General features: G+C 43.1%; 1 protein-coding gene across 1 annotated transcript in view; it reads right to left on the bottom strand.

The window, feature by feature from the left end:
• Positions 1-3,189: 3,189 nt before the first annotated feature.
• The window catches only part of LOC129709174 (coronin-1C-like), a 92,765-nt gene continuing 74,157 nt past the window's right edge, over positions 3,190-21,797 (bottom strand). Inside the window, exons 5-11 of the mRNA XM_055655337.1 lie at positions 21,270-21,448; positions 19,200-19,316; positions 17,514-17,615; positions 10,541-10,686; positions 9,056-9,113; positions 5,867-6,097; positions 3,190-3,868 (exon numbers count right to left, since the gene is read on the bottom strand). Coding sequence (XP_055511312.1) covers positions 3,749-3,868; positions 5,867-6,097; positions 9,056-9,113; positions 10,541-10,686; positions 17,514-17,615; positions 19,200-19,316; positions 21,270-21,448 — 953 coding nt within the window. The 3' untranslated portion in view covers positions 3,190-3,748. The remainder of the gene's footprint in view (positions 3,869-5,866; positions 6,098-9,055; positions 9,114-10,540; positions 10,687-17,513; positions 17,616-19,199; positions 19,317-21,269; positions 21,449-21,797) is intronic.

Here is a 21,797-nt window from a genome sequence, read left to right on the forward strand (position 1 = left end):
GCATCTAACTTGCTCATGAAACCACATTGTGAATAGTGCTGCACCAGTTAAATTCTGGCCAATGCTAATCTACGGGATATTGACGTGGGAGGGTTCAGTGATGGTAACGCAAATCGAATGTCAGGAGGTGATACCTGGGCCTTTCGCTTGCAACAAAAGCTCTTCACTGTACCTCGGTACACGTGACAGTAAACTAAACTGAACTGCCTGGCACCGATGTGGCATGAATATGACTTGTCACCTATCACCCTACGCCTGGATATTGTCCAGGTCTTGCCACATTTGGATGTGGACTGCTTCATTCAATGTCCCACTACTGACATCAGGAGTGCAAGGAAGTTTGTGGATGAAGAAGCTGAAGATAGTTGGGATGACCAGTGGTCTAATGTAGCAGGAGCTGAGTACATCATGGCCAATCTATTAAACACATCTGATTCTGTTTGGTGTAAGCTGTAGGTAGGATGTATTAAAACCTCCGGTCCAACTTAATGTATCCCTGGCTTTGTAAGATGTTCTAGAAACCTGTGGCAAACATAACGCTTTTAACTGAAGCTCAGGTTATTGATTAGGAGCAGAAGCGAGATAATTAGTTGTTTTCCCATCCAGTGAGTGTTTCTGTGGAGAAAATGTGCTGGCCCAGTCTCCTGGAATCTATGTATCATTGTAATGGTTGTAATGGTCTGTAGCTCAACTAAACCAGACACCCTGACGGAGCACAAATCAGGGCCCGGATTTGCTGAAATGTTTTCACATAGTCTTGATTCTGACAGTGTCCACCTTTGTTGAGTTGTGATCCCTGCATCTGTGGTGCATTTAGGCTCATCACGTTTTTTACTGTGTAATACAGGTCCACCACCAATTTTCTGGCAACTTTCTGGCAATACAGGCCCCCCCCCTTCCCCTTTAATGTGGACAAACCCCCACCCCCCCCCCCCCCCCCAATGTGGCGCCTAGGTCAAGCGAAGCAGCCGATCAGTAGGTCGAATTTCCCCCCTGCGGCTGGGGCTCTGGCCGGACCCAGTAGATCCGTTCCCATAGCCGACTTCTGAGGCCGACTTTGGGCTGGTATCTCAGCCCCCCCCAAGGCAGTGACCTCTGTTGGTCCAGCAAAATGGATAATCCAGAAAGGCTCTGGAACCAAGGGTGCCGGGGAAATCGGTGGTGGACCTGTATTACATAACTCACTGGACTATCAAGGCAATGTGTCAGACAACATTGATAAATTAACTATTTTTTTAAATGCATAGCTTACTATTCTATCCTTGGGCAGAAGTTGCAACCAGATAAAACAATAAAAGGACTAAATTATGATGAAGGCCAATGTGCCAACAGCCTCTAGTGTAGATGGGCCATGTTGGTGGGTGTGGGCAAGTTGGGGCAAAGCTTTCATCTGACTATTGGTGCTGCCTGTATGGAGGTGTAAGATGTTAATGAAAATCCATGACCTTGGACACTGCAACATCTGGATCATGGCCATGATGAACATGAAGGTCTTGGCCACAGCTGGATGCCACAATGTGCTTGTTTGGTGTGGGATAAAAGCAGAACGCTCTGGTTTAGACTGAGCTCGAGTTCACTTGATTCCATCAGCTGTCCATCGCATGGAGAATGGCAGTATTGTGCAGGTATTTTTTGAGTATCTTTTGAGATGTTTTCGTCAAACTTCCATTTTGTGTGCCCCCCCCCCCCCCGAAACTTTGGAAACATGAAAGAAGTGGATGTAACAACAAAAGGGGACGTTGTTGTCGGAATGGAATAAAAACAGCATGCTGCAAATAAATGAGTTAAAACAAAAACTAGTCTGAAGTGTAATGATTGCAGCCAGAGTATGTACTGCATCGCTTGGACTGGAGACTGCTGGTCATTTCCACCTGCTCCAGACAGTACTCAATGACTCATTGAGTCAACATCTCACACCAGTGCAGGCTTCCTGTGAAGCACTGGACTTCCTCCTTGACAAGCCTCTGTAGTCGAGCAGAATCTGTAGCAGCAGAGACTTTCTGTACAGGATACGAGCAGTCAGTCGGTTAAACAATAAGCGGTTTTAATCATTCCTATTATGCTTTCAAACTTAAATTCTTCATAATGCAAATTACAGTGAACATCAAACATAGAACAAAACAGCATCAAAATAGGCCATTCGGCCCAAAAGTTGGTGTCGAATATGATGCCAAGTTAAACTAATCTTCCGCCTGCATGCGATTCATATCCCTTCATTCCTTACATATCCACCTGCTTATTTAAAAACCTCACAAATGCCACTATTGTGTCTGCCTCCACTACCACCTCTGGACGCACATTCCAGGCACTTATCACTCTGTGTAAAAGACCTGCCCCTCACATCTCCTTTAAACATCACCCCTCAAACCTTAAAGCTATGTTCTCTAATGCTTGATAGATTCTCCCTGGGAGAAAGGTTCTGACCACCTGCCCTATCCACACCCCTCAATTTTATAAACACAAAATACTTTTAATTAAAATATTGAAGATGAAAATAAAGAACGTGGGTATTTATATAAACATATATATATGTATGTATGAGAATAGCATTGGTGAGGTGAAGTATTTTTAGCCAGAGAGATTTTTATTTCACACATGCCTAAAACCTTATAATTACCCCAAGAATATCAAAAAGCACCAGCACATATAAGAGCTAATTCCTCTTCTCTATTTCCATAGTATCTGCATGTTCTCTCCTACTTGCACCACTCCCATGTTTCTTATCCTAAAATGTCAGCCTTCAAAAGTCTCAACCAACCTAACCCTGCAAGTTAACTTCCTAACCCACATTGATGCTGTAATATTTCACACTATCTGATCACGAACAAAAATGCTACAGTTGTCTCTAGCATCTTGCCCACACCAATATCTCCAGATCCCTGTGCTATGCAACACCTCCCATGGCCTTCCCATTCGCTGTGAAGGTCCTGCCTCATCTGACGGTGATGCACGTTGATCTTAATGGACAAAGAGCAATAGCAAAGTTGTCGGAAAAAAAGCAAAGTATTTTAATCTCCAGCTTGCCATGCTGGAAAATGCAAAACACAGAGACAATATTAGGTTCATATACAATTCTTCTCAGCCTCTGCTGATGATTTGCTCATTTATTGAAGAGTGTTTCCTAATGGAGCCTTTTTGCACCAATGTTTTAAAACAAAAAGTTGGAATAAAAAGCACAAAACACCAGAGTATTTTATAATCAATGTTTTATCTTTGCAGCTGGAAGTATATTTAATGACAGATCACCATTTTATTTGCTCTATAAGAGCTGAACCCATTAAGTGTTCTTCAATGGTGCAGTACACTTGTACATGGAATGTGTGTGTAGTCACTTAAAAACATGTACCTGACAGACAAGTGACAGACAAGCCCATTTAACCTGGAAATCACTCTAGAATTAGAGCAGAGCACACCTTTGATAATATGCATAGGACTCAAGTAAGGAATAAAAAAAATTAATACTTTTTTTTTTGATGTGGAGAAAGTGTAGAGAAAAAAAAAAAAAAGAATATTTTCCTCTTGGCATTAAAAATCCAGAAAATAAATTCTATTTTAAAAAAATGTACTGTTTCCAAATTGCAACAAAGTTAGTCCAGTGAGAGTGGAGGAAAGAAAGGGCGATTGGATATTGGAAAGCTGAAGGTGCTTCAATCAATGGCAGGGTAACGGGGGTTAGAGTTTGGTTTTTGGAGAATCTGATAATCCACACCAGACAGTTGTACCCCCATAATTAAGCATAATACAGGCTTCAGATAGCGATCTTGGCCATCTGGTCCTCAAGGTTGGCAATGCGCTCGTCTTGGCTGGCAACGGTGGCCTTCAGAGTTTTAATCTCCTGCACCAGCTCGTCCAACTTGGATTCGGAATTCTGAAAACAAAAGCACAAGAGAAGACATTTCACCTTCCGTCTTTCCGCACACTCTCCGGATCAGCTTTATGGGCGCAAAAGAGACCTTTTCTTAATATACTCGCGCCCTTCAGGTAAGCCGTAGAAGAGCAGGAATTTAAGGACCATCACACATTTTAGTGATGAACCAAGTTTGGATTTCTAACAATAGGCAGTAAAATAGTTCAATGGTGTGTCCAACATCTGAATTCAAAAGAAATGTTGTATAGGGTATCGAAACCAACAAAGTTTTGGTAAAGTAAGACAAAATGCTGGAGTAACTCAGCGGTCAGATATAATTTGTGAAGAACATGGACAGGCGACATTTCGGGTTGGAAACTAAGGTTTCGGTAAATATATATAATACAAAGCATTGCTACCATTGGCGATGCACAACACTCACCATTAGAAACCTATACCATTAAAAACCTAAAGGCCAATATTTGTCAGCAAATTCTGGCTCAAAACGCTAGTGCCAAGAATTAAGACCCTATTGCAAATGAACAAGCCCAGTGGAAATTGCAACGAAAATATGAAGGACACAGAGTCTTTTATGGAATGAGCCTCTGGTTTCACTACGGACATTGTTTTTTTCAATGTTATGGTCATTAATTTATTGTATTCTTGATTATTGTACATTATCTGCATTATTGCACAAATTAGCCTGTTAAGCTGCGGCAAGAACGAATATCATTGTTCCATTGTCGGTACACACGACAACTGAACACTCTTGTCTCTTGATAACTATTGCAGTGTGGCTTTGATTGCAACACAGGAAACATCCTCCTTGGTAAGATCAGTTTGCCTGGACAAACATGACCACCAAGCATCTCTTTGCATTTTGGCAGATCTTGGCATACAAAATAATTGCCATATTTACCCATATAACATTCACTGCCTTGACATTCATTAAATGTGAACCCTTTTGAGCAACTGCGTAAACTTTTAAAACAGATGCAGGCAGAAACTTAAAAAAGAAAAAAGATTAAATAATGCAGTGACTGGCATGGAGGGCAGTGATCAGTACTTATTGTAAAAAAAATTGTAATCTGTCCTTGGTGTGTAGAATAGTATTAGTGTGCGGGGATCGCTGGTCGGCGCGGACTCGGTGGGCCGAAGGTCCTCTTTCCACGCTGTATCTCCAAACCAAACCAGACATCTCTTTTGTATAGATTCACTGTTCTGATTGACTGATAAGAAACATGGCATACATTTTCAGATGAGAAACCTAGAGTTTTAAGAGAAGTGGCTGCACACTGAAGTGAAACAAGGCACTGCCCAAACTGGTAGAACTGAGGAACGTAGTTTGAAGAGATCTTAGACTGAAAGTACATTTATGGTTTTGAGTTCCAGTTTTGACCAAAACTTGATCTAGACCCAGTTTTGATCTAGTTAGACCCAACCTGTACAATTCCGTGTTTAAGAAGGAACTGCAGATGCTGGAAAATCGAAGGTACACAAAAACACTGGAGAAACTCAGCGGGTGCAGCAGCATCTATGGAGCGAAGGAAAAAGGCAACGTTTCGGGACGAAACGTTGCCTTTTTCCTTCGCTCCATAGATGCTGCTGCACCCGCTGAGTTTCTCCAGCGTTTTTGTGTACCTGTACAATTCCCCTGCTTTTGTACCTTGCTATAATGTCGAGAGACCACACACTGTTGGCTTTTGGAGAGACACTGCTTTGCCGATTTGCCCTGTCACTTTCAAAAAGTTAATAGCCTTGTGCTTTGAGGCAGGAGGTAATGAGAATGTAAGACAAGCAAATTAATTTAAGAGCTGAGTTATATTGTACAAACTTCAGCCACAGTTGAGGGAGGGATGAGCGGACAGAATTAACAAATTTCCTATTTCTGTGATACGTAAAATATAAATTAGAGAAAGGAGAAATGGACTTCAATAAAAATGGAAGGATCACATTTTAAGGACCTGCATTTGGGCGAAATGGGAAGAGAAAGCAGAGAAGGGCTGCTAATATACTCACTGCATTCAGAGAAGTTCCTTTCAGTGGGGTATCGCCACTTTCATTTTTCTTTTGTCGTTTGTCTAAGCAGGTTCTTTGAGGTTTAAACTCTCGGTTTTTGACAGGGACATAGCCATCCTTCATGGAGATGAGAATGGGGTCTTTATTTTTCCCTTCAAACCATTCCTCTGCTTCCAATGCCGGTTCTGGTCCAGCTGTATCCGGATACAAGTCATCCTGGTAAAGGTCAGACTGGAAAGAACGAGAAGGACAAGTTAACACACAACATGGAAAAGTACAGCACAAGACCAGGCCCTTCGGCCCACAATGTTTGTGCTGGGCATGATGCCAAGATCAACTCTTATCTGCCTGGGCATATCTTTCCATTCCTTGTATATCCATATTCATACCCAAAAGTCCCTTAAATGCCATTGTAGTTTCAGCCTCAACCATCACCATGGCTGTGCATTCAAAAACTCCAGAGCATAGCTTTAAACGGAGAGAAGTAAAGTTTAAAGGAGATGTGCAGGACTTTTTTAAAATATAAACACAGAGGGTGGCACCTACTACTCTTGGTGTAAGAAACAAAACTTGTCCGCACATCATCTTTAAACTTTGCCTCTCTCAGCTTAAAGCCATTAATATTTGATTTTCCTATCTTGGGAGAAAGGTTCTGATTGTCTACCCTATCTATGCCTCGTAATTTTATATACTTCTATTCGGTCTCCCCGCAACTTCCGGCGTTCCAGAGAAAACAATCCAAGTCTGCCCAACCTCTCCCTGTAGCTTAAACGCCCCAATCTAAGCATCATTCTGGTAAACCACCTCTGCACCCTTTCCAAAGCCTCCACATCCTTCCTGTAATGGTGCAACCAGAACTGCACGCAATGTTCCAAATGCAGCTTAACCAAAGTCTCATAAAGCTGCCAACATTACTTCACAAGAAAGCAGGGTTACAAAAAATTGCAAGTGTCGAAAATCTCAAATGTTAAACGAGTTATAGTTAGTCATAAGTTTTTTTTTTAAATTAATTCTCTGGACCTTAGCATTGTTAGGAATTATTGTCTACCATCAGCCAAAGTGACCCACAGACTGAATGCAAGATGACGAAGCACCAAGCTCTTATTCTGCTCTGCCATAGGAGTGCGGTCATTTTAAAAATTGACTTTAAGGCGCAGATTCTCAACTATCATTACAATTCTGTTGTGTACAATATGTGCCGTTATATAAGGATGCATGAAAAACAGGAAGTCACACACAAAGGGGAAGCCAATGCAACGCGTTAATGACACAGCACAACTACATAAGATTTTACTGAAGGGCACTAAGTGGAGGGCAGCTCCCAGAGCAGGAAAGGTTTAGAAACAAAAATGGACACAAAGTGCTGGAGAAACACAGTGGATCTGGAGGAAAAGGATAGGTGACGTTTTGGGTGGGGACCTTCTTTGGAGTCCACAAAGTGCTGGAGTAACTCAGCGGGTCAGGCAGCATCTCGAGGGCACAAAGTGCTGCAATAACAGTCTGAAGAAGGGCCTGACCCAAAACTTTGCTTACCATCTTTCCTCCAGAGATGCTGCCTGACATCTCTGGATAGAAGGAATGGGTGACGTTTCTGCTGCAGACCCTTCTGAAAAGGGTCTCGACTCGAAATGTTACCCACTCCTTCTCTCCAGAGATGCTGCCTGGCTCGCTGAGTTACTCCAGCATTTTGTAAACCAGCATCTTAAGGATAAGGGGGAAGTCCTTTAAAACCGAGATGAGAAAAACTTTTTTCACACAGAGAGTGGTGAATCTCTGGAACTCTCTGCCACAGAGGGTAGTTGAGGCCAGTTCATTGGCTATATGTAAGAGGGAGTTAGATGTGGCCCTTGTGGCTAAGGGGATCAGAGGGTATGGAGAGAAGGCAGGTACGGGATACTGAGTTGGATGATCAGCCATGATCATATTGAATGGCAGTGCAGGCTCGAAGGGCCGAATGGCCTACTCCTGCACCTAATTTCTATGTTTCTATCTTCTCACACACAGCATCTGCAGTTCTTATATTGGTCAATCACAGGCAGGTGGGACATGCGTAGATGAGACATCTTGGCTGGAATCTCACTGAATCCACAGCGAGCTGGCTAATTGGCTTAAAGGTTGGAGACAGAGCGTGGTAATAGAGGGTTGTTTTTCGGACTGGTGATCTGTCACAACCAGGATTGGTGGTGGGTGCCCTGTTGTTCATTATTTATATTAACCACTTGGATGAGAAAGGCGGTGGTATGGTTTTAAAGTTTGCAGATGACACAGAAAGTGGTATCATAGTCAATGAGAGTGGTTATCCAAGATATAGATCAATGCCAGTTAGATCGTGAAGTTTGTTCCCTTTATTGACTTTGCTCACAGCATTGGTATTTTGTAGGATAAGGAAGAGAACGCTATTTCAGAAAGTGAAATAACACTGAAATTGTGTGAACTAATTATTGATATCGGTATTGACTCAGTGGGTGAAAGGTCCCGGTTCCAAGCTGTATTTTCCGATCAATCAAACCATCACATATATAATATAATATAATATAATATAATATAATACACTAAAAGCTGGGGTAACTCAGCGGGTCAGGCAGCACCTCTGGAGGAAAGGAATAGGTGATATTTCGGGTCGAGACCCTTCTTCAGACTGCAAACTCCAGTCTGGTGAAGAGTCTCGACCCAAAATGTCACCTACTCCTTATCTACAGAGATGCTGCCTGACCTGCTGTTACTCCAGGATTTTGTGTCCATCTTCAGTGTGAACCATCATCTGCAATTCCTTCCCACACAAACCATCACATATCTTCTATTTAAATCATTCTCTGCTTTAGGCAGCGGTTCCCAACCTTTTTTGTTCCCCGTTTACCCCTGGCAACTTTAATAGCACATAACAATGTTATTTCACTTATTTAGGAACAACTACTGATGAACAGATACCGGTATACCAGGACCAAACACAGTCAGTCAATGAGAAAAAATATGTACAAATCCAGAATTAACAAATTTACCCCCTCGGAGGCAGGTTGGGAACCCTTGGCTTAAGGCTTTCAGTAGTTTCGTTACTTTGCTACCACAGACAAGATCTTCAAGCATGCATCCTTCATTTCTTTAGTCTTCAGTGAAATGAGCATCAGTCACAAGCATGTACACATCTCTGCCAGGTGATGCAGAAGCATGGACACTGAAAACGCAACTCACCTTTCTTGGCACAGTCATGATGATTGGCTCACATTTTCTTTCGTGAAGCTTGAAAAACCTGCAGGCAAAAATTAAAATAATAATGTACTTCAAATAGTGCAAAGGCCAGTCCATATTGGATGCTTTAAAAAGTGGCACGTGTGTCAAGAATGCATTAAATAGAAATTCCCAATGAATTATTAATTCACGCCTAAAATGCAGTCAGTGTAATGGGTGAAGTTAACAATATTTTGGAAACCAAAATTCTATGAGAAAAAGTTAAGTTAAATGCAAATTCTACCAAATATTCCACATTCTGCTACATTTGAATATCAAAACTTACAGCAGGATGTTGATCAATTTGGTAAGTGGGCTTAGCAATGGTTAATAGAGTTTAATGCAGATAAGTGTGAGGTGGTGCATTTTGGAAAGCCTAACCAGGGCAGGAACCACACAGGGCGTTGTAAAGCAGAGGGATCGGGGCATGTAGGTACAACGTTTCTTGAGAGCGGTGTAGATAGGATAATCAAGAAGGCTTTCGGTACATTGGTCTTCTCAATAAGGGTGTTGAGTGTGGAAGTTGGGGTGATATGTTACAGCTCTACACCTTGCTATAAGAAGGATGTTGTTAATCTGGAAAGAGTGGAGAGAAGATTGACGAGGACATTGCCAGAACTTGAGGGTTTAAGTCTTAGGTTAGGCAGGTTAGGGCAGCATGGTGGCACAGAGCACCAGAGGCCCAGCTTCGATCCTGACTACGCGGGCTGTCTGTACATTCTCTCTGTGACTGCGTGGGTTTTCTCCGGGCGCTCCTGTTTTCTCCCACGCTCCAAAGACGTACAGGTTTGTAGGGTAATTGGGTTCTGTAAAAATTCTAAATTATCCCCAGTGTGTAGAAGTATTGCTAGTACACGGGGATCGCTGTTGAATGGGCTGAAGGGCCTGTATCCCCCGCTGTAACTCTAAAGTCTAAAATCTGAAATAAAGGTTAAGACTTTATTTCTTGGAGCACTGGGGGATGTGGGACGACCTTATCGAGGTCATGAGAGGAACAGATAGGGTAAATGCACAGAATCTTTCACCCAGAGTAGGGGAATCAAGAATCATGGGGCATTGATTTAAGGTGAGAGGGGAAAGATTTGATAGGAACCCGAGGGGCAATTTACTTTCCACACAGAGGATGGTAGGTAAATGGAACAAGCTGCCAGAGGAGGTAGAAGAGGCAGGTACAATAGCAACATTTAAAAGACATGGAGTATTGTGTTCAGTTTTGGTCACTCAGCTATATGAACGATGTGGTTAAGAAGGTTTAGAGAGATATGGGCCAAACGTGGGCAGGTGGGACTAGTGTAGATGGGGCATCTTGGGTCGAAGTTGGGTCGAAGGGCCCGTTTCCGTGCTGTATGATTCTAGCACCTCTTATAAGCAAACCATGTCAGAGAATAGAATCACTGAGTAGAAACTCCAGACCATGGTTCATTGGAACTGCAGAACAATATCTCTTACCTGGCAATCTCACATTTGGTAACATCAACGCCCCTTTTTGGCATGTATCCCATCCCTCGCTGTGGCTCCTTGCTGCTGAATGCATTCAGATAGTGGACAAACGGCGCTTCATCAGTGATCTCAAAGTAGCGAATGGTGCAGTCACCCTGTTTTAATCAAAAGTCAAGAATTAAGCTTCAAGGTGACACCTCAGAACAAAATGTAAAAATCAAAAGCCACGAGGCCTTTATCAAGGTGTGCAGGTTAAATCATGGACTGAGTGGGTAGAGGAGAGTTAAAACCAGCCAGGATTCAGAGTTTTCATATTCCTGATGTAGGAAGCTATTTCTGCTGGTTATCAGTAACATCCCTTCATTTATTTATTTACCTGCAGCTCATTTTCTTTCACAGGCTCGTCAACTGCACCCCAGACAGAAACAGAAATGCTGGAGTAAATCAGCGGGTCAGGCAGCACCTCTGGAGAAAAAGGAATGGGCGACATTTCGGGACGGGACCCATCTGCACCAGGGATCATTTACAGTGACCACTTAAACTACCTACTAGCGAGTCTTGTGATGTGGAAATAAACATATGCAGTCACAGGTTAGGATGGAACCCAGGTAAGGTGGATCTGAGAGGCAGCCATACCATCGGGTGAGCTACAGTGTGATGTAGATCAATTGTTGCAACATTCATGGTGAGCACATTGCTTCATTGGACTAAGAGCTGGTCAAACTTAGTACAGATGCTCCCCGACTTCCATAAGGGTTACATCCCGTGACCCTTGCGCAAGTTAGATGTGACATGTCAGACGCCCATGTGGGTGTTCCCACACAGAGAACAGCTGACAGGCTTGTGTAAACTGCCGCAAGCGAAGGCTGTGGTGCACTCCCACCGAAACTCACGCCTCAGAAATAAAGATGTGGGCTCAAAGAACTGTTAACACTAGTCGCCTATGATGCAAGTTGGGGAGTGTCTGCATTTGCTATTTTAAATCAAGTACTGATTCAACAATTTTATCTATCTTTAGAAAGTCATTTGGAATGCCATAAAAATCACACTTTTTTTTTGCTTTTCCAAAATTAAACTTGCATGATGATTGCACAACTACTTACGACAGCAATAAATTATTCACAGTGAAACGTCACCCATTCCTTCTCTCCAGGGACCCGCTGTGTTACTCCAGCATTTTGTGTCTATCTTCAGTGGAGACCAGCATCTGCCATGCCTCCCTACACAATGCAAAGTTACTGAATTTGAACAGGGTCCCCTGATCGTAGCATGCTTGGACATTCTGGCAATGTGTAAGGTGCCTACATGGATATAGCACGTCTGTTTAATGATATTGAATGAACATTGGTCACCCTGCTACAGGAGGTAGACAAAAGTGCTGACAAAACTTAGCGGGTGCAGCAGCATCTATGGAGTGAAGGAAACAGGCAACTTTTCGGGCCGAAACCCTTCTTCAGACTGTTACAGGAGGGATGCCATCAAACGTGCAGAGAATATTGATAAACATGCTGCCGGCACTCGATGGCCTGAACTACAGCGATAGGTTGGGCAGGCTGGAACTTTATTTCTTGGAGTGCAACCTCTTTTGCCTTTTCCTTTCTCTCATGTTGATCAATACCTAGGATCTAGAGAGAGAAACCAACACAGATCCATTTGCAGTTTCTTCACCAGATCAGCCATGTTTGAGCCACAAGATCAGGAAGCCACAATGGGGATATTTTTGCGGGGAGATTTTTCTTTAAAACAATAATATCTTTGTGCAGGAACATTATGAATAATCGCACTGAAAACAGAAGTTCGAGAAGAATGAGGAACAGAGACGGGAATTAGCCCACTAGTGCAGCTTACTCAACCCAAGCAGACAACTTCAGGCTGTGTGCAGAATAACCACGAACTTCACGAAATAAGCAGCAACTAAATCCTGCAGTCATTACCAGTTGCAACCTGCACTTCAATGAAATTACCGCCTCACCTCTCACATCAATGTTATAAGTTGCAAATTTTCTAATTAAAATGGATAAGTATTTCTGGATATGTCTGTAATGCCCGTCTCACGATGCCAGTTCACCCAAGAGCTCTCCCGAATTTAAAAAAAAATCAAACTGGTGGTACTTCATCACGAGTATTTTTTTACTCTTGGAAATTTTTCACACTGTAGAAAAAACTTCACGAGTTTCCGCGTTTCCCGAGTACCTGCCGTTAACATTACGAGCCGCTACGAGACATCCACGAGCTCCGACGTACCCGCCACGTGTATTCTACGTAAGTTTGATTTTTATTTTTAACTGGGGAGAGCTCTTGGGTGAACTCGCATCGTGGGACAGGGGCTTAAGTATCCAAGATTCAGAACTAAAACTAGCATTTCAGTTGCTGCCACAATTCACAGTGAGTAGCTACAAACATCTTAGACTAGTCATTTTATAGGTCTACAGATTGACTTCATGGGGCAAGAGAAAGAAAATTGCAGCTATGATTGACAAGAAAATCATGATTTAACAATTAGCTGAAAAATCTCAATAGAATCTAGAATAGGGTGGCACAGTGGCAAACCAGTAGAGCTGCTGCCTTACAATGCCAGGGACCCAGGTTCGAACCTGACTACGGGTGCTATCTGTGCGGGGTTTGTACGTTCTCCCTGTGACCGCCTGGGTTTTCTCCAGGTGTTCTGGTTTCCTCCCACATTCCAAATACGTACAGGTTTGTAGGTTAAATGTCTTCTGTAAATTGCCCCTATCGTGTAGGATAGAACTGGTGCACGGGTGATCGATGGTCGGCGCGGATTAGGGTGGGGCGAAGGGCCTGTTTCCGCGCTGCATCTCTAAACTAAACTAAAGATCGAAGGCACGTTGTGTACTCTCTTGAATGAAGATCTTGTGATGTGGTTTTTTCAAGGCCTAGAATTGGCAGAACCGAACTCCTTGGAATTAAAGAGACCGTGGCCTCAAGACTCTGGGAAAGTATACAGTGAGGGAAGCTGCTCCCTCAACCGCTGCATTAAACCAGTGTTATTTTCGATTCAAAAATAATGACTCAGTCATGAAGGCATAAGTTCCATCGAGGGAAACTTTCTTAATTATTGAAAACAGAAATCAACAAAGGTTATTTTGACGTGCTTGCTATCAGGTTTCATAATCTAAAGACCACAAAAGCACCACAAAAAAAAATAGCTGAACATTTAGAAATGATTGTAGGCAGAAATGCTGGAGAAACTCAGCCGGTGCAGCAGCATCTATGGAGCGAAGGAAATAGGCAACGTTTCGTCCCGAAACGTTGCCTATTTCCTTCGCTCCATAGATGCTGCTGCACCCGCTGAGTTTCTCCAGCATTTTTGTGTACCTTCGATTTTCCAGCATCTGCAGTTCCTTCGTAAACTTTTAGAAATGATTACGTTGCGTTCACATTGTGGCACCACACTTTGGGAAGGTGCAGAGGAGACTTGCTACCAAATCTTAAAAGGTTTCACTTCTCACTTCAAGAGATACTCAAAACTATGATAGGCTCTGTTACGGGTAAAGAAGGAACCATTATCCAAATGACCAAAATGCTAATTCCAATTTAAAAAATTTATTAAAAAAAATAAAAAATTATTTTTTAGTCAAAACAAAAACTGGCTGGCACGGCAGGGCAGCGGTAGAGTTGGTGCCTTACAACGCCAGAGACCCGGGTTCGATCCAGGCTACGGGTGCTGACTGTATGGAGTTTGTACTTCCTCCCCGTGACTGCCCGGGTTTTCTCCGAGATCTTCGGTTTCCTCCCACATTCCAAAGATGGACAGCTATAAAGGTTAATTCAGTCTGACGGGTCTCGACCCGAAACGTCACTCATTCCTTCTCTCCAGAGATGCTTCTCTCCTGTCCCGCTGAGTTACTCAAGCATTTTGTGTCTACCTTCGATTTAAACCAGCATCTGCAGTTCTTTCCTACACATATAAGTGAATTGGCTTGGTGTATGTGTAAATTGTCCCGAGTGTTTGTAGGAGAGTGTTACTGTGCAGGGATCGCTGATTGATACGGATTTGGTGGGCCGAAGGGCCTGTTTCCGCGCTGCATCTCTAAACGAAACACCACAAATGGAGTAAATCGATGGCGTCAATAGATTCAGTCTTTGCCAATGGAGATGGGATAAATACAAGGGGAATTGCATTAAGTCATATGAGAATGGCCAGGAGAATGCAGTTGAGAGGGAAAGATAGATCAGCCATGATTGAATGGTGGAGTAGGCCCGAAGGCCTAATTCTGCTCATATGACTGAAGTAACAAATACGCTGATTGGTCCACTCCCATGCTGTATAATCTTGTGAAGGTATCTCGGTATCTCTAAACTAAACTACACTAGACCTTAAATACAATTAGAATTGATAATCCCAGTCCCACTAATTAGTTAATCGGACGATCCTGAATGCTGCAATTTGCAACAACGCACATGAGTGCAAACAGTGACTGCAACGCTATGTGAATAACGCCTGGGTTACACGTGTTAAACAAATGCAAACCATGCTTGGGCTTTAAAAAGAAACCCAACATGCTAATGGAAACAACCTTTCATCTGGAGCCAGAAATACCACGGTGGTGCATCCAAACTAAATATTAGCCGGCAGTCTCGTATTGGTACTTGCCACGTATTCCCTGCTTTTTCATTTTGGAACCTCAGCAGCATTTCAATGAAGTACAAATTTAGCAATTCCCGAGAACAACAATTTTAAACGCCATATTTACACCCAAGGTTCTTATTTTAGACTTCGGTGATGCAGCACGGAAGTAGGTCCTTCAGCCCAGAGCTCTGCCAACCACCCTGTACACTAGCACTATGTCACACTACGGACAAGTTACATTTTTTTTTTTACCAAAGCCAATTAACCTAGACAAAAATGCTAGAACACTCAGCAGACCAGATCTGTGGAAGGAGAAAATGTTAATATATTTTCCCTGTCGTGCTGAGTTTATCTGGCATTTTCTAATCCTATTCAAGCTTGTATCCTGCATCTTAGATATTTAGATCACCTAGGTGGGGACTAGTTAAATTGCCTCTTTAGCTCAGAAATCTCATCGGAAAATAGATTCACATGAAAGGGGGAAAACAATGAATACAGCTTTCACAAAGATTTGGATCGGAATGTTGGTTATATCGCACGAAAATGTGATTGTCATCTCTTAAAATAATTTAATATAGCCTAATATTTAGACTTCAGAGATACAGCGCAGAAACAGGGCCTACCGCCCACCAAGTCCGAGCTGACCAGCGATCACCCCGTACACCAGGCCCGCCCTACACACTAGGGACAATTTACAACCTTTACTGATGCCAATTAACCTGCAAACCTGTACGTCTTCGGAGTGTTGGAGGAAACCGGAGTACCCGGAGAAAACCCACACGGTCACAGGGAGAATGTACAAACTCCACAACTGCTGAGAAATTTTACTGTTAAAACGTCCTAAACACTGCATTAAAAACATTAGCTCTCCTTGGTGAGCGATTAACCCACTTTATCCCTTTATAAAGCAGTGGTTGCTGGCCTGTGAACTGACTGAGAAAAAGCTCAATGTAGCTGGATCGTCAATATATTAGGTTGCAAATCCCATTACCGACATATAGAAACAAGGAACTGCAGATTCTGGTTTACACAAAAGGATACAACGTGCTGGAGTAACTCAGCAGGTCAGGCTGCATCTCTGGAGAACGTGGATAGGTGACATTTCAGGTTGGGACCCTTTAGCAGCCCAACCTAAAACTGTTTTCCTATGTCGAAGTTTGTCCAACCTCTCCCTGCAGCTAATACTGCCCAAACGCAGGCATCATTCTGCTAAACCTCCTCTGCACCCTTTCCAAAGCCCCCACATCCTTCCTGTATTGGGGCGGCTAGAACTGCACGCAATACTCCAAATGCGGCCTTATCAAAGCCCTACAAAGCTGTGTCATGACTTCCTGACTATTGAACCCAATGCCCCGACCTATGAAAGCAAGCATACCAAACTGGCACGAAGCAAAAAGGGTAGAATGTGCATTTGTGGCTTGAAGTAGCAGGTACAGTTAATCTCCACAACCTGAAGCACGTTCTCCAATACTCTTTAAGGTTAGTTATCATTCAGGGCCAGCTTACGGTCCATTTTTAAGTGAGATTCACAGAAACTTTCATTCAAGCCTCTCATCTGGCTGGTGCAGGAATGCCATGCGTGTCGGTTAGCAACCGTCAAGTGTGGAGACAAATGACTCAAGAGCATGTACTTGAACTCTAGCTAGCGACAAGACTCTGCTCACCAAGACTACATGGCTCAGTGGCGACACCAGCTGGATCTCAATTGCACTTGAAAGCAAAGGGATAATCAATGAGCTTTGCTGCTGAGCCACAACCTAGAGAGATAGAGCATGCAAGCAGCCCAACTTGCTCAACTTGCCCACACCGACCAACATGTCCCATCTACACTAGTCCCACCAGCCTGCGTTTGGCCCATATCACTCCAAACCTGTCCTATCCATGTGCCTGTCTAAATGTTGTCAGTGTCTAAATGGCAGCTTGTTCCATACACCCACCACTCTTGGTGTTAAAAGTTACCCCTCAGATTCCTATTAAATCTTTCCCCCTTCCACCTTAAACCTATGTCCTCTGGTTCTCAATTCCCCTACTCTGGGCAAGAGACTGCGCATCTACCCAATCTATTCCTCTCATGATTTTATGCACCTCTGTAAGATCACCCCTCATCCAGCGGCGCTCCAAGGAATAGAGTCCCAGCCTCAATGCCACTTAAAGGTCCGCGGGATGGAACCCTTAGGCAAGTTTAAAGAAATCAACTTCAAGTAATACTCAGCAGCTGTGTCATAAAATGTTGCACACATAGCCTTTTCTGGATGGATCAACTGCTCATAAACAAGCAACTTATTGCCTTATCTGAGCAGCTGGACAGATGTTGGAACCATCTTTAAGAATCATGTTTTAATTTTCATTTTGCTTCAGGAGATTTGGAATAATTGGGTGATAATCTCTTACCTTTCCGCTCACGTAAACAACGTTTGTATCTGCATCATAGAACGGTATAAGCACCCCATTGCTGGAGTCCAGTTCATGCTGCGCAATGCAAGTGCCATTTTCCTGAAACAAAAGTTCAGAATCGGTAAAAGATGTGGGAATAAGTGGAAAATACACAAAAAAATGTAGCGATTTCTCATCCCCTAAACAATAGGCAGCAGGAAAGCTACTGCGATTGCCAGAGGAATCCATTGGTCCTGGCTAGCAGCACTCCAGGACCAGAACAATAAGGCTAACTTTCAAATGCCTTCTGAAATGATCCACAAACCATTTAGTTGTGCACATTAGCAGTGTACAAGCAGGAGATTTGCAGCACGTGGAATTCAATGCAGAAAAAAAGAAAGCAAGGGTAACATGTCTGGAAGGCCAAAACACTATCAGTGACAGGAACAGTATAGACGAACACAGGCATTTTGTAATGCATTCCCACAGATGGGAGAAATACAGGATGATTATGCAAGACAGCTCATGGGATAATTCATGTTAACGTCCTTGTAAATCTTTTTTTAACATGATAATACATGTTAAAAAAAGCAAGCAGGTTAGTGGTCAGTCTTTTTCCCAGGGCAGGAGAGCCTACAAGTAGAGGGCAGAGACAATAGACAATAAACAATAAGTGCAGGAGTAGGCCATTTGGCCCTTCGAGCCAGCACCGTCATTCAATGTGATCATGGCTGATCATCCCCAATCAGTACCCCGTTCCTGCCTTCTCCTCATATCCCCTGACTCCGCTATTTTTAAAGAGCCCTATCTAGCTCTCTCTTAAAATAATCCAGAGAACCTGCCTCCACCGCCCTCTGAGGCAAAGAATTCCACAGACTCACCACTCTCTGTGAGAATTTTTTTTCCTCGTCTCCGTTCTAAATGACTTACTCCTTTTTCTTAAACTGTGGCCCCTGGTTCTGGACTCCCCCCAACATCGGGAACATGTTTCCTGCCTCTAGTGTGGCCGAGCCCTTAACAATCTTATATGTCTCAATGAGATTTCCTCTCATCCTTCTAAACTCCAGAGTGTACAAGCCGAGCTGCTCCATTCGCTCAGCATATGACAGTCCTGCCATCCTGGGAATTAACCTTGTAAACCTACTTGCACTCCCTCAATAGAGATTAAAGATGAGAGGGGAATGACTTAAAGCAGACCTGCAGGGCGAGGCTTTGTCTCGCCAGAGCATGGAGGATACGTGGAACGAGCTGCCAGTGTTAAAAGTCTGGTACAATTACAATGTTTAAAAGCTATTTGGACAGGTATATGGATAGGATTTTGTTTTTAGGTGGTGGAGGGGAATATGGGCCAAACGCAGACACGTGGGACTTGCTCAAGGTAGTCAACATGGCCGGCACGGATGAGTTGGGCAGAAGGGCCTGTTTCCGTGTTGTATCGGTTTAAAGCAGGCGTCTGAACAGAACGATCATTAATGGGCCACATTATGATTCAGCGCTCCAGTTATGTGTATCCTGCAAGAAGGTTTATAATTGAATGAAAAATTTGATAAGCAATTCAGCATGACAACCGACAAGCTGCATTGTGAATCTGTGCATCATTACATTCTTAAAAAAAAAAGCACACTGGCGAAACATTCCTTCATTCCACTTCACTCAAGTAATGTATCACAGTCTGACTAAGGCAAGTTGAATGTCAGTACTCACTGTGTTCCACAGCGCGAGCTGCCGCTCACTCATACGACTGAAGCCAGTGGTCAAGATGTTATCGTTCGCCACGAACACTGCCCTCACGGGCCGGGACCCTTCATGAGCTTTGATCTCCTGGAGTTATTCAGGGAAGGAATGAATTAACAAAAAAACTCTCTCATTCCAATAGAAAATAAAAGCAAAAAACCTCGAGTCGCACCCCGGCCACTCTCTCTTCTCCCCTCTCCTATCCGGGCAAAAGTTACAGACGTGTGAAAACGCACACCCCCAGATTCAGGGATAACTGAGCCATCCTACCAACAACTAGAGAGCAGTCGTGAACTGCTACATACCTCATTGTAGACACGTGGACAATCTTTGATCGGATCTCACTGGCTTTATCTTGCACAAAATATTATTCACATCTGTACCCTGTGGATGGCTCGATTGTAATCTTGTATCGTCTTTCTGTTGACTGGATTGCATGCAACATAAGCTTTTCACTGTACCTCAGTACATGTGACAATAAACTAAACTAAACATGGAAAGATGTGAGATTGGGACAAGGGAATATTTATCACATCTACTTATGCTGACTGGTTTGCATGCAACATAAGCTTTTCACTGTACCTCAGTACATGTGACAATAAACTAAACTAAACATGGAAAGATGTGAGATTGGGACTAGAAAATGGGCTCAGCACAGTTGATAGTTGGCAAAAACCCAGTGGGTCAAAAGATTTATTTTTACTGCTGTATGACTATGAATGTAGCGTGTTCCTAACTTGCCATCTTGCATGCTCCTTTCAGCTTCAGTGCATAGAGTTATAAAATCATACAGCACGGAAAGAGGCCATTTGGCCCCACTTACCCATGCCGACAAAGATTTACACTATTCCCACCAGCATGTATTTGGCCTATATTCCTCTCTACCTTTCCAATCGATGTACCTTTTTAAATGTAGTTATTGTACCTGCCTCAACTATCCTCCTCTGGCTGCTCATTCCGTATCCCCCATCACCCTCAGAGGGAAAAGATTCCCCTCAGATTTCTATTAAATCATTCCCTCTCATCTTAAACTGATATCCTCTGGTTCTTGATTCCCCTACCTGGGTAAAAGATTGTGCATTCATCCTATTTATTCCCCTCATAATTTCATAGATCATCCCTCATCCTCATGTTCTCTAAGGAATAATTTATAGCCTGCTCAATCTCTCCTTATAGAAATATAGAAAATAGGTGCTGGAGTAGGCCATTCGGCCCTTAGAGCCAGCACCGCCATTCGATATGATCATGGCTGATCATCCACAATCAGTACCCTGTTCCTGCCATCTCCCCATATCCCTCGATTCTGCTAGCCCTAAGAGCCCCATCTAACTCTCTTTTGAAGGCATCCAGTGAATCGACCTCCACTGAGGCAGAGAACTCCACAGATTCCACAACTCTCTGGGTGAAAATGTTTTCCTCATCTCAGTTCTAAATGGCCTACCCCATATTCTTAAACTGTGGCCCCTGGTTCTGGACTCCCCCAACATTGGGAACATGTTTCCTGCATCTAGCTTTTCCAATCCCTTAATAATTTTACATTTCTATAAGATTCCCTCTCATCCTTCTAAATTCCAGTGAATACAAGCCCAGTCGTTCCATTCTTTCATCATATGACAGTCCCGCCATCCCAGGAATTAATCTCGCTGCACTCCCTCAATAGCAAGAATGTCCTTTCTCAAATTAGACCAAAACTGCACACGGTGCTCCAGGTGTGGTCTCATCAGGGCCCTGTACAACTGCAGAAGGCCCTCTTTGTTCCTATACTCAAATCCTCTTGTTATGAAGGCCAACATGCCTTCTTTCTTCATTGCCTGTTGTACCTGCATGCTACTTTCAGTGACTGGTGAACAAGGACATCTCTAGACTATAGATTGGGCCCTTGTCCGACAGTAAAATAAAATCCTATTGAATGGGTCAAACTCAATTAAAGCCTGCAGAGTAATTTAATGCATTTATAGTTTCAAAGTTATTGCTTATATCAAATTCAGTATGCATTGACCAGCTGTGATCTTTTACTGAAAGGTATCATAAAGAACTCACAGTAATAACATCTTCTTTCCGTGGGTCAATCACCCTTAGATTCTTGTCCTTGCAGGTAGTGCAGATTAGGCTGCCATTATGACTCCAGGATGTGCTGTAGATTAGGTCGGGGTGCATCTCGAGTGTTATCATGGCTTCAGCTGTTCCCACATTCCAGATGAAGATGGTGTTATCCGCCCCTAAAGAAATTATACAGAATAAAATTAATATTCTTGTAGCAGTCTTCTTTTCCTCAGGATGTCCCAAAGTACATTTGCAGCAAATGCACAGAAATAGAACATAGAACATTACAGGAACAGGCTTATTTCCCAGAAAACAAGCCAAATATTAGCGGTGTCAAAGTTCAAGTACTTGTCTCAGTTTTTGCACACTTGCAATAAATTCAACTTTGAAGGCCTGAGCTATAAGGAGAGGTTGAGCAGGCTAGGAACCATTCCTTGGAGCACAGGAGGATGAGGGGTGATCTTATAGAGGTGTACAAAATCATGAGAGGAATAAATCAGGTAGGCGCACAGTCTCTTGCCCACA

The sequence above is a fragment of the Leucoraja erinacea genome, chromosome 25, assembly GCF_028641065.1.
Source record: "Leucoraja erinacea ecotype New England chromosome 25, Leri_hhj_1, whole genome shotgun sequence".
Taxonomy (NCBI): Eukaryota; Metazoa; Chordata; class Chondrichthyes; order Rajiformes; family Rajidae; genus Leucoraja; species Leucoraja erinaceus.